At 36.9% G+C, this 12,334-nt stretch overlaps 1 protein-coding gene across 1 annotated transcript in view; it reads right to left on the reverse strand.

Moving 5' to 3' along the window:
- The window catches only part of LOC129730598 (protein disks lost), a 590,739-nt gene that overhangs the window by 102,581 nt on the left and 475,824 nt on the right, over positions 1-12,334 (reverse strand). The window contains exon 3 of the mRNA XM_055690050.1: positions 95-522. Coding sequence (XP_055546025.1) covers positions 95-522 — 428 coding nt within the window. The remainder of the gene's footprint in view (positions 1-94; positions 523-12,334) is intronic.

The raw sequence follows: 12,334 nt of genomic DNA on the forward strand, positions 1-12,334 counted from the left end.
TCCAGTTGAAGTTGCTTTAAAGTTTTTTATTCCGACCTTTGGCTTTGATAGAAAAGTGATGGATTTAATAACGGGTATTAAAATTGGTACTTACTTTCGTTTTCATTCCTCTCGCAACTGCGACGGTCGTTATCATTCTGATCCGTATAAATGAGGTCATCCCTTCTTGGTGAAATGCTGAATTTCGTTTCGGCATCGATTCGCCGGAAGCCCGTATGAAAATCTTCAACCGCACTTGCAGCACCAGCGAATAAATCACGTGAGATTGATCGACTCGATAGCAGCGATCGACTTCCGGATGTGTCCTGATCGTCCCCAATCCCACCGGTATCTGTTTTCAGCTGCTGTCCGGACGAAGCTGGTAATTGAGCCTCTTCGGCAGTTGATTGCGATATGGGAGCATTGTTGTCGTTCTTGTTCGTTTTGCTCGTGTCGGCCGGGAGTGTGATTGACGTTTTCCTGACCGACGTTGGGTTTGCTTTTTTCGGTGTGTCGCATATCGATGGAGCACATTTCGTGAAGCTGAGAACGAGAAAAAAAAGCATGGATCTCATCTTATTCATTGGTTTATAACAGTTTCTTGTAGCGCATGTTTTATAATTAAACTGAACAATATAAAAAAAGATTGAAACAAGTGTTTATAGAATTTATGATGAATCTTTTTCCACAAAGCATACGTATGCCATAAAGCTAAAAACCCACAAAGTTGATAATCTTTATACAAACCTATTATTATAATAACCATTATACAAACCACAATAAATTTTAAGAACTGCGTGCTTGACTGTATTGGAATAATACATTTCACACAATTAGCTAGTAACTGCTGAGTCATCGTGGAGCTGAATAAATTTTTTCTGGTACTATACTAACAGTTTTAGGGGGTATCGAAATGATTGACATTTTACTACCAATTGATTGAGTAGATTGACAAATAAAAGAAACTGTGTTCTATTTAATCATACAATCATACAATAAAATAATTTCTATTCCATATCATTTCAGGACAAATACATTTTTCGGAAGAAATATTGTTATGAATAAAAAAAAATTACAATAACTCGTTATTAACGAGTGACAACACAAATTTTGAAATGTTTCAAAACATGTAGATGTATTCATTTCTTATGAAGATACATTCATTATCAACGAAAAAAAAGGAACATTTGAGAATGGTTCGTAACTGGTTTGCCGACGAAGCTTTTTCATGATGCCGAAACAAAAGCGGCCTTCACGTAAACTTTTCGAAACTGTTTGCAGTTTGTTGCTTTCCAGTTATTTTTTTACACAAAAAAACTTGAAATTTCAAAGATATCTTCGATTAGATGACACTAAGGCGGCTTAAGGGGTTATATACCTTCTTAGTTTTCAAAAAACCGAAAAAATTTATTGCATTATCTTCAAATACAACATCTTGAGAACATTTTCACAAATTTTCATAAAGATCTGAGCAATAGGAAGAGAGTTAGAGCGATTTGCAGCGCGCCTCGCCACGGCCGCAGAAGCTAAACTTTAAACTTTACACGCGATTATCTCGGAATAGTGTTTTCCAACAAATGACTTTGCCGTGATCCTGATTGCGGGAAAACTACTGAATCGATTTCCTTCATCTTTTTTTTTTAATTTTCGTTATTAAATTCGCCGGTCCTTGAACGATCGTTTTTCGAAACATACAGTTATATTTTGCCGCGAAAAAAATTTTAATGCAATTTTTAACGGTCGAAACATGCATTTTTTGGGAGAAACGTTCCCGTTTGCACTGAAAACAAAATACTCATAAAAGCGATCGTTCAAGGACATGGCACACTTCTAAACTAATGAAATAATATGAGTTTTCGGTTGACCCGTTGAGTCTCTATCAGGATCACCGCAAGCCTCTGCAAAAAAAATAGTGTTTCGGGGAAACGGTTATTACTCCAGTAATAATTGGTATATCTTAAAATCAAACGTATTTTCTTGTTGTTGATAAACTGTACTTTCAGAAAAATACCACTTTGATGCAATGAAAATGGTGCTACGCACTCAAAAATAAACTCAAACTTCCCTCATTTTTCTCGACCAAAAAGGTATATAACCCCTTAATTGGGTTGCGTATATTTAGTACAAATGGGGTCGAATGGTGGGTGGTCCCGTTGGCCCTGTGGTTAGCGATGTCGGTCGGCTAGCTCTCTCACACGGTTGTGATATCGGGTTTGATTCCCGATCGAGTCGAGGAACTTTTCGAGCTGGGAGTTTCTCGACTCAGCACTGGGGGACGGTGTATCGTTGTACTTATCCTACACAAGCAAACTGTGTCAATATCGATAACGAATTCTCTCAACTAATCTAGTTGATCGAGACCGCTATTATCCCCAAGGCTAAGCGTGCAATGTTGTTTTTTGAATGGGGTCGAATGGTTTTTCAGAAACGTTTTTTTACCATAATGTGATGAAGCTTTATTTATCGAAAACATAAACCTTCCATCGGCATGGTGTTTTTGAAAAAATGAAATCAAAATGTTCTTCAAACATTTGTACAGGTATACTCGACATGGTTGATAAAAAAACAACTGGACTTGAACCATGGTTTTGACAAAAAAAAACGAAATAGTTTTTGTCCTTTACTGTTACAGCGTTTCCTCTCCCTCTCAGGCGAATTGTAGTTAAGGTTTGCAGGAAATTATACACAGTTGAAACCAGTAGGTTTTTGCTTTTGAAATGGTTTACCGTGAACTTCTGGCCAAAATATGTGTGCAATTTTGTTGGAACTGTACAATGCGCTTGCAGAAGGTTTCATGTTTCGATATCTTTTTGAACAGAACTGAGCATGCATAAACAGAACAAAAAAATACTGCCATAAAGAGGAGGGAGAGATGACATTTGCATACTCTCATTCCTCCCTGAGCGTGTTTGTTGTGGAGTAAGAGAGCCTCAAAGAGAGCTTCGTAGCCGCAAGGTTACAGAGTCCGCTTTGATAAGCGAGTGGTCGTGGGTTCGAATCTTAGTAGAATCAGGCCATTTGGTTGTCAAAGGACTTTAACATGGGTTCATTCTCAGGCTCTGTACTACATACCCTTCCTTCAAGCTGAATTCTATAGTACCCTTGCTGACTTTCATCCTAACAAAAAAGTCCCTCTTATAATAAAACTGTTCTGAGTAACGTACAACAGTTCTCTTCAGGGAATTGTAATTATGACGCGGTCTTGGCTGGAGGAACGAGGTTTCGATAAGACTCTTTCCTCTTGACAAAAATATCAGTCCTACTTATAATAAACCTGACCAGAGGTGAAGCATTGAGTGCCTCTTCAGGGAATTGTGATTGTGACGCGGTGTTGGTAGGAGGAACGAGGTTCGATAAGACTCTTTCCTCTTGAAAAAATAAGTCCTTCTTATAATAAAACTGATTTCATAAATATTTACTCTCTACAGGGAATTGTAATTGGCGATATTGGCACGAGGAAAGAGGTTTCGATAAAATCCCTTCCTCTTGACATAATAAGTCCCTCTTAGAATAAATCTGGCCAGAGAGGAACGTTAGGTGTAGCCTCAGGTCAGGGAATTGTAATTTGGCGATATTGGTAGGATAGAAAAGAGGCTCGGTATAGTAAAGCAGTAAGCTTGAAATGAAAGGGTAAACTCTCACACACAAGCACGGATATAAATAAAAAAGCGTATCATTCACTTCAATAGTGTTACTGCCAATAATATGAAGTGCGGAGTACAGAAAACACCTGGACAATATCACAATAGATCAAAATGTCTCTGGTTGCAGTGATGTGTCCACACAGAGAAAAAAAAGAGAGCCTCAAAAAAAATCCGAAATTTTATTTGTCACCCGTTATAAGGAATAATAGAGCACACACAGCCAGAAATTTATCAGAATGTTAATAAGAAGAAACAAAAATAAAACCGCGCACCGAGAAATAAAAAAAGTTGAAGAGGTTGTGTATAAGATACGACCGCAAGATTAACGTAGAACTACGACAGCCTGTTTTATGTCAATATATTTTTTGCAATAGCTTTGGAAATAAACTTGATTGGGGTTAATCAATTTAATGGTGTGAAGCGGTATATTTTTCCGTATACTTTTTGTATATTATTACATGAGTAGGAAGGTCGAAATTCTGCTGTTATGTCAAACTATAACCGTCTTTTTCAAGACGTTACATCCTTGTTAATGAAGTGTTGTAAATTTACTAAAACAGACTCAGCCTGAGCAGAACGTGCCGAACTTTTCTGTTTGAAATCGTATTTGTTTCGTATATACCGCTTGTTATGCACAGTATCAATAAATCTTAATAAACATCACACTGCTGTGCATTTGCAGCAGCATCAAACCTCAGTTGCAGTTTATTAATAACCATTCATTATGCTCTTCCAAATACATTTAGTAGCCTTGAAAAAGGCCGATTGCTGCAATTGCAATTTTCATTCAATTATCGCATAAATGCTTCATGGTCAGATAGCGTGCGATATCCGCTCTGACATAATAAATTTTTCAAACGTTGTGGAATGATATAACTGGAAAAAGAGGTGTGACTTATTTATTTTCAGTTATACCATTCTACAACGTTCGAAAAACTTTATTCCGTATGTCGTAATACTAATATACGAAAAATACATCTCATTCTTTCTGGCTTAGAGCAATCTTTTGATGAGCCCCGCCGTGATTTTCAGTTCCTACAGATTTTCTCAGTTTCGTAACACGGATGTACAGAAATGATTTCTTGTGGACATTCTGTCGAGCCAGACCGATAGAGCTCTCATTAAGGCAACAAAATAACATGTATTGTGTCGTGTTGCGTGGCTTGGAAGAAAAAAAAAAAATGTTCCCGTCTCCGTGTCGCATGGAAGCAAACTTTTGCGTTGCGTGTTTGATATAACCGATGGTAGACATGAGTATGAAGGTGGAAATTCTGCTGTGATGTCGAACTATAACCGTTTTGTTTTAAGACGCAATAGCGTAAGTGCTGCATTTCTGTTATCTGCTGCTATCCAGCACGAGAACAAGTATTAATTACAATCGGCCCTTCTCAGGGCCACCAACACATTCTTGTAGCAATGTTGAATTTTTCTTGGCTTGCAAATACTGAAATTTGCGGTTTTCCGTCTGTTACACATGATAAAAAATCTTAACTACTTCAATCACATACAAGTAGAGCACCAAAAAGTGATATTATATTTCAAAACAGTAACAACACTGGCAAGTTTGTTCAATTATCATCATTTCGGATAACCATTCGCCGATGATTCTAGTTCTCCCGTTTTCTCTAGTAGAATTGCCTGACATTTTCAAAAAAACTCCATAACAGTCGCCAGATAGACAGGTGCTTAAGTATCAACGCGCTCAGCGCGATCTGCCAGAAATTGAAACCCGGCTTTTCTTTCTTCGTCACGATCAGCAACCAACGTCCGTGTGGTATCGGTGCAGTCATGGAATGAATTATACATAAAACACAATGCGCGCATTCCTAGTCAACTAGGTATATTCTGTCGACCTTGTTACGGAAAGAAACATTGTGCGACCAATCAGAGCTCGACATTTGCGTTTCGACAAGGCTCGACAATTTTCAATAGTACAATAGTTCGAACAATCAGATTACAACTTTCTGCATTTGTACGGGTGCTTAGTAGATTTTCCAATCGATTACTGCAAAAATGGCGACCTGAGAGCGACTAATTATGAAAGTATTGCGAGTTATCTGTTTCGTAAATTCACAAATCATCGTTCATTAATCAGGTAGTTGGTGCATTTTTGTATAGAAAACCCCTGAAACATATATACGTATCTAAGTTTAACTAGCTTATAGTACAAGGTTCAAGCTCTAAAAAAAGTATTTGATGATGTGCATCGGTTTGCCTCTTTCTCTCCTATATGCATTTAAATCTGGGAAATAATAAAATGAAAAAAACGCTCTAACATAGTATCGAACGATTGTAGCAACATGCTGTCTTCGAAAGAAACCTGTTCTTTTATGTTGGCCATATTTGTCTAGATGTTCTTGAAAAAACAATATTTAAAAAGTTATGCTTGAAAAACTGAATTTGAGGGGGTTGACAGCGAAAATGCTTTGTATTTCAATAAGTTAACGTCAAAGAAATTTAACATCTTCTGCAAAGTTTCATATTTTGAAAAGTTTCACAACTTTGCTAAAGAAACTATTCAGGTATCTTCGCTGTATCAAAAGTTAGATTTTTCAATTTTATGATAGGGGAACTGCTCCATTATTCATCTCAGCCCATATATTCATCTCATACAACATAAAAACACAATTGAAAACAGGAAAAAAACGCATATTTTCTTCTTGAATCAATCTGCTAATCCATGGAATGTAATTTTTTAGTTCACTTTAGATTCCTCATAAAGTATAATCCTCAAAAACCCACTCAAAATCACTAAATTTGATATTATAATCGGGCATCTGCACTCGAAAACTCATTTAATTCAATCACCTACCTCAGAAAACAGAAACCTCGCATTGTTCTATACGGCTACAACGGGACTCATACAGCAGCCAACCAAAGTTTTTCTCATCACTAGCGTACCACTTTTTATTTTAATCACTAAACAAATACACTCACTACACTAAGAATACTTTAATCTTCAAAATGTTAACCTCAAAGTTCCTAAAACAAGCTTGAATTAGCAGAAATATATGAGATGAATTTCTACAATTCCTAAATTTCAAGTGTATGTATTTTCATCTATTTTCACGGCGTTGAAGAAAATCAAAAGTTGCCAAATCAGTTTCTGTTAATACATAAAAATCATACTGAAAATGTTGAATTATTCCGACATAATTGACATAAATCTACAGCACTGTAGTGGTAACCGAGGTTACCAATTTTGCACGTAAACAACTACAGCGGATATCTAGGTAACCTACTACGACGGGCTGCGGTTACGTTCATCCATGATAATGTGATTCATTCATGATCAACAGTGTGATGAATATGTGGGCGTCGTGAGATCAATAATTGAGCAGTGATTCAAGTTTTGAGATGGAAATGGAAGCGTTGTGAAAAATGGTTTGTTTTACAAACTTCAGGATAAATCTAGCTAATTTTATTAAATATACAATGCTGAACGATTCCATAAGAGCACGTAAGCATATTTAGTTTATTTGTTCAATGATTTCGTGAAAATTTGGTTTTTAATCCGTGCATTCTTCGTGAATATCGGCTTAATGAGATGAATAATGGAGCAGTTCCCCTAGTAGGCCATGATCAAAATTTTCTCATTAACATTTCCGTTATATTTTTGTGAACAATTCTTTTGGACGTTGTCTTTGGCTAACATCAACCGTTTAAGCATAAATGAATTAAGTTCGTCAAATTACCTTTTCCTAATACTGTTCAATGGTGAGTATCGGGCCTACTTCATCTCAGATTGGTTCAATTGTTACTTCGAAACATTGTACCTCATATAATCCGAGTGGAAGCGTTTGTCACCAGTCTGCAACCTACAAAATATACCGTGCATACGCTACGCTACGCTATGCTATACTTTTAAGAAGTGAATAGTCGAAAATTTCGAATACGTAATGAAAATGTTGAATACGTATATCTCTCCTATATATCAATGGTTTATCATTCCTTGTACTAAGAAAATGCTGGTATAACTTACGTCTGTCATTCCCTCGTTATGCAACTGCCTCTTACCACTTGTCCTCTTGTATCCAACTTGTGTCCTAAACTGTAATAAAACCATTTTTCGCTACTCGGTTATCGTCCTCATCTTCGTTCCAAAGCAGGTTTTCAATAAATAAAGTTTTATTTTATTGTTTTTAATCGATTCATTTCAGTCCACCATCTGTTTCGCTCAAATACAATTGATCAAGGCTCGCTTTGTAAATCGCTCTACGCCACAATTTTTTCCCGCAATCTCACGAATTTTAAGCCAATGTTCCACGATCTAAAAAAATCCCTGGATTGATAAAATTAGGGATTGATTTAGTTTATAGCATTTTAATTAACTTATAGCTTTCAATCGGCCATGACGTACACATGTAGATTCGGTACTTTTTGATTTGAGTTGTGCTTGTGTTATTAATAAATTTTAACTTACTTGCATTTATGGCTGCTGGCCAGCAACTTACATTTTGTTAAAGGAAAAAAAATAGCAATTAAAATTTGAAAAGTTTTTTGTTTCATTATCGTAAGGCTAACTCCACTAGTCGGCTGTGAACATACCATTCTAATGAAATAAATTATTTGTGTGATTTTATTTAAATTAACAGTTATTCTACAACCGTCGATGTTCGATAACTTTTCCATAGTTACTTTACTAGTTGCCAGTATTTAATTCTTCTCGGAAAGTAACTTTTAAAATTTTTAAATTGATTAAATCCCTCCAAAGTTAATGAAGGTATAGAATTTATCTATTTCAGAGATTCATAGCACAGCAATGGCATGCCAATGCCTATAATAACCGAAACAACTGAACAAAAGTAAAACCGTCGGAAAAGAATGATGTTTCAAGAAACTGACGTTATCCAAGCATCAATTACCTTTCAATTCCACAAACATTCCCCGCAGTAAACACGCGATAAGCCATGCCACCGCGAGGGCAATCGATTTTCCCCAGAAATTGTTGCCACTGATTTCTGACAGCAGCGGTTACTGCAAACATGCACAGCGCTGTAACAGAACCAAAAACGCTAACACGCGCTTATTGTGATAATTTACACGCGAAAAATTTGTTTCCCCGTCAATAAAAATGAGCTTTTTCTCGGGCGCTCCTTCGACCGTACAAGTAACCTTGTGCTATTATTCAATTAGACGCAGCGCACGACCACGAATTCCACATGGAGCAAAACGCGACCCCTCGGGTACAGCATAACAACATAACACTCAGTGCATTCCATTTTATAACCTTACTAACCCAATCCCCCCGATTAGCAGGTGGGTAGCAGCAGCTTTTCATTTTTTTTCTGTTCGCGGTTTTCGCAAGCTTTCCGCGCCTTTTCTGCGTTTGCTGCAGTTGCCTTTTGATTGGTTCGCGGTCTCTCGGTCAGTGGTGAAGAAAAAAATCTGATCGATGAAAATCGTTCGCATATCACTGCGGTATCACTATCGCTACTATCAGGTTACGCCTTTGAGGAATGGTTATGTATAATCGAATGGAAAATATGTTGATTATCGTCATCGAAGGCTTGCGGTAGCAAAGTGCAATAAGGTTTGTTAATTTATCTGTGTTTTGCAATTATTGGGACAGTATTTTACCAAAAGAGGTTCTTTATTAATTTCATTGCCTTCAAATAAAAACTCTGATTATTTTATCTCCACCGCAATCTACTTGTTATGAGATAACCAAAGGCAACTGGGAAAAATGGCGGGAAATTGCAACGCTAACGTATCGTAGTGAGCGGTGAAGAAAACACAAAATGTTTGTCGACCCATGATCGAAGTGCAATAACAATAATAGGCTTGTAATAATTTAATGCGCCTAGCTGTTATTTAATCATTTGAGGCTTGTTTACTTAATGCCACACCGCGCCGCAGTTGGTTCAAACCGATGATCGGCATTTTCCTTCATTTAACTACTTCGATAGTAGGTAATCGTTCTGCTCCACTCATTCGGTTCAATAAGTTTTCTTTCGCTTTCATCCGTTAAGCGATAATTGGTTAGTAGCTTGTCGAGTTGCAAGCCGATACCGCGGTGACACCTCGTTTAGTGATTAGCAAATAGTTTACTTTTTATGATTTCATTACAGATGGCGTTACAGCATTAAAACATACCTTCATTTCTAGATACAATTTTTTTGGAGAAAATATCAAAATTATATTACTTAACAATCGTACAGATAATCATTTAATAACACAAGTAGAACTGAATGCGGAAATCAATAATGTCCTGCAAAGCCTACAAACTGTTGTTGAACACTCGATTTACAAATCGATTTCACATTCGCCTACAGTAACTTTTAAACTAGTGACACAAAAAAATAGTAACAAGGAAACAACTCTTGCGAAAAATAAAACAGTGCTGTGTCCTACGTCAAATAATAGTATTGTATTTCGCCAAGAGTTATGTACAATATATGAGATACAACATTCACACGTAAAACCTATGTGGCTAAAGCAACTAAACAGGCGTCATCATTAATCAATCACACAATGTATTGCACAAGTTGGCACCTATGCAACCTCTTTGCAGCGTACTTGCACGTTAAGTAAAGGACCGCTCCATTCGCAGGTCCAAGTAACGGTCATCGGTGCCCTTTTTCATCATCGCGTTATCGCACCGAATTGATCAGCTTGCGAAAGCTCCTGCCACAGCGCTCAAGGACAGTCCTTTTTCCGCCTGCCCTGTAGGTCATCGCGATCGGCTCATTGCCGTTTTCTAATTTTGCTCCCGACTAAGCTTTGGCAGGCGTTAAGACAAACTAATGGGGTGATAAAAATAAAACGTATCGCGTTCATGAGGCGATTCCCATAGATTAGGTCACTAACTCGGTGCTGCACTGTTGCATTTGCATCAAGTTCGGACGGCTCTAGAGGAGTGCCTTCAGTTTTTACTTTCGTTCCGCGTGAATAATAAACAGCATTATTTTTTTTCTCCTAACTAATAGAACAGCGCGCTCGCAAAGCTCTAACTTAGACCTCACTGCTTCTGCGAGTTCCACCTCCAAGCCCACCACAGTATCCTAGACGGGAATCGCTTTCAACGCAGCGCCACACCACAGTTGGAAGGAAGAGTTACACAAATTACCAGCTGTTGTGCAGTGACTGTTGCATTTTATTGCTCGTTTAGCCCGCCGCAGGCCGATTCACGCCACCGAGTTGGCCAGTAGCAACAAGGGGTGTAAATGGGAGGCAAACTTTTTGCATCTTGCGTTTTTTTCGTGCTGGGTTAGAAAATGAAACGGGCATTTAGCAAATTGCTAATTGATGGCTGACGGCTAAACTGCTCCGAGACTATCGTGGAGGGTATGAATTGCGGCGGCAGGGTTGACTTACGTGCTTGGTAATCCAGTATATCATGACAAACGATGTTGTCATGATATTGGGCTGCAGTCAGGGGCAATTGAGTGCGAAAATAACAAATAGAAAAAAAAAGATAGGAGAGAGGAAAAACAAAAATTAAGAAGTGCAATGATGAATAGAAATGAGAAACGAGAAGACTGATTTAAATGGAACATAGCAAGTATAAATAGAAAATAAAATAGTGGAAAACAATCGAAAAATAAGTTGGAAAGGAAAAACCACAATTACAGAAAGGGAGTTAGAAAAAATCAACTAAAATATTACGAAGAAAATAAGAGAAGCTAATTAAGTAGAGAAGCCTATACAGGTAACAAGTTGAGAAATTGAATAAAAAGGAAAATGAAAATGTGAGAAACAATAATGAGAAAGACAGAACCGAGTAAAAAAAACGAAAAGAGAAAGATTCAAATGGAGATGAAGATTGAAAAACGATGGGAATTGAGATAAAATAGGGAGAAATGTAAAGGGAAATATGAAAGCCAGCAGGAAGTGTATACGAGGAAATCAAATTGGACATAAAAAAGTAAAGAAAAATTCTTTTGAGAAACGGAAAAAAACATAGGAAACGGAAAATGGAAGAAGAACTTAAACATGTAAATGAGAATAGGAAATGCGAAATACAAATGGAAAAATGAGAGACAAATATTGACAAAGAGAAGAAACAGATAGAGAAGACATGCAAAAAAAAAAACATTTAAAAGGGAGATAAAGGTAAGCGAAAAAATGGAATTGTGAGATATGAAAAAGAAATGAATAAAAGAAACATGATATCAAAAAGGAAAATGAATGTAGTTCAGTTAACTTGAGAAAATAAAACAGAGGGGAAAGAAGAAGATAAATAAGTAAATGAAACGCATAGAGCAAAAGAAGTGCAAAAATTTATGACGAAGAATGGGAAAAATAAAATCTGGAGAGAAATGAAAAATAGATGTGAGAGAAAGAAATTCGAGAAAGCAAAGAAAAATAAGAAGTTCTACAGGAAGAAGGGAATCATGAATACAAAATGCAATATGAGAACGGAATGAACAGAAAATGAGAATAGAGAATGCGAAATACAAATAAAAAAAATGAAAATTAGACAAAAGGGGGAGTTAGAAATTATTATAATTATAAAAACCTTAATTAAACCACCTAGCGGTCAGACCCAGCCTTTCTCAATCAATTTTTTATTTGTAAAAATAGATTTACATGAACGCTTCAATCCAATAAATGTATATTCACTCTTTAGGTTCTAAAATATTGATGTTGTAATCTTTACATATAAAAATGCAGTCAAGTCTGTCTGTCTGTCTGATCCATATAGGCCCGAAAACTACCGAACCGACCGACGTGAAAATTTGTATGTAGGGGTTTTTGGTGCCGATAAA

The sequence above is a fragment of the Wyeomyia smithii genome, chromosome 3 (assembly GCF_029784165.1).
Source record: "Wyeomyia smithii strain HCP4-BCI-WySm-NY-G18 chromosome 3, ASM2978416v1, whole genome shotgun sequence".
Taxonomy (NCBI): domain Eukaryota; kingdom Metazoa; phylum Arthropoda; class Insecta; order Diptera; family Culicidae; genus Wyeomyia; species Wyeomyia smithii.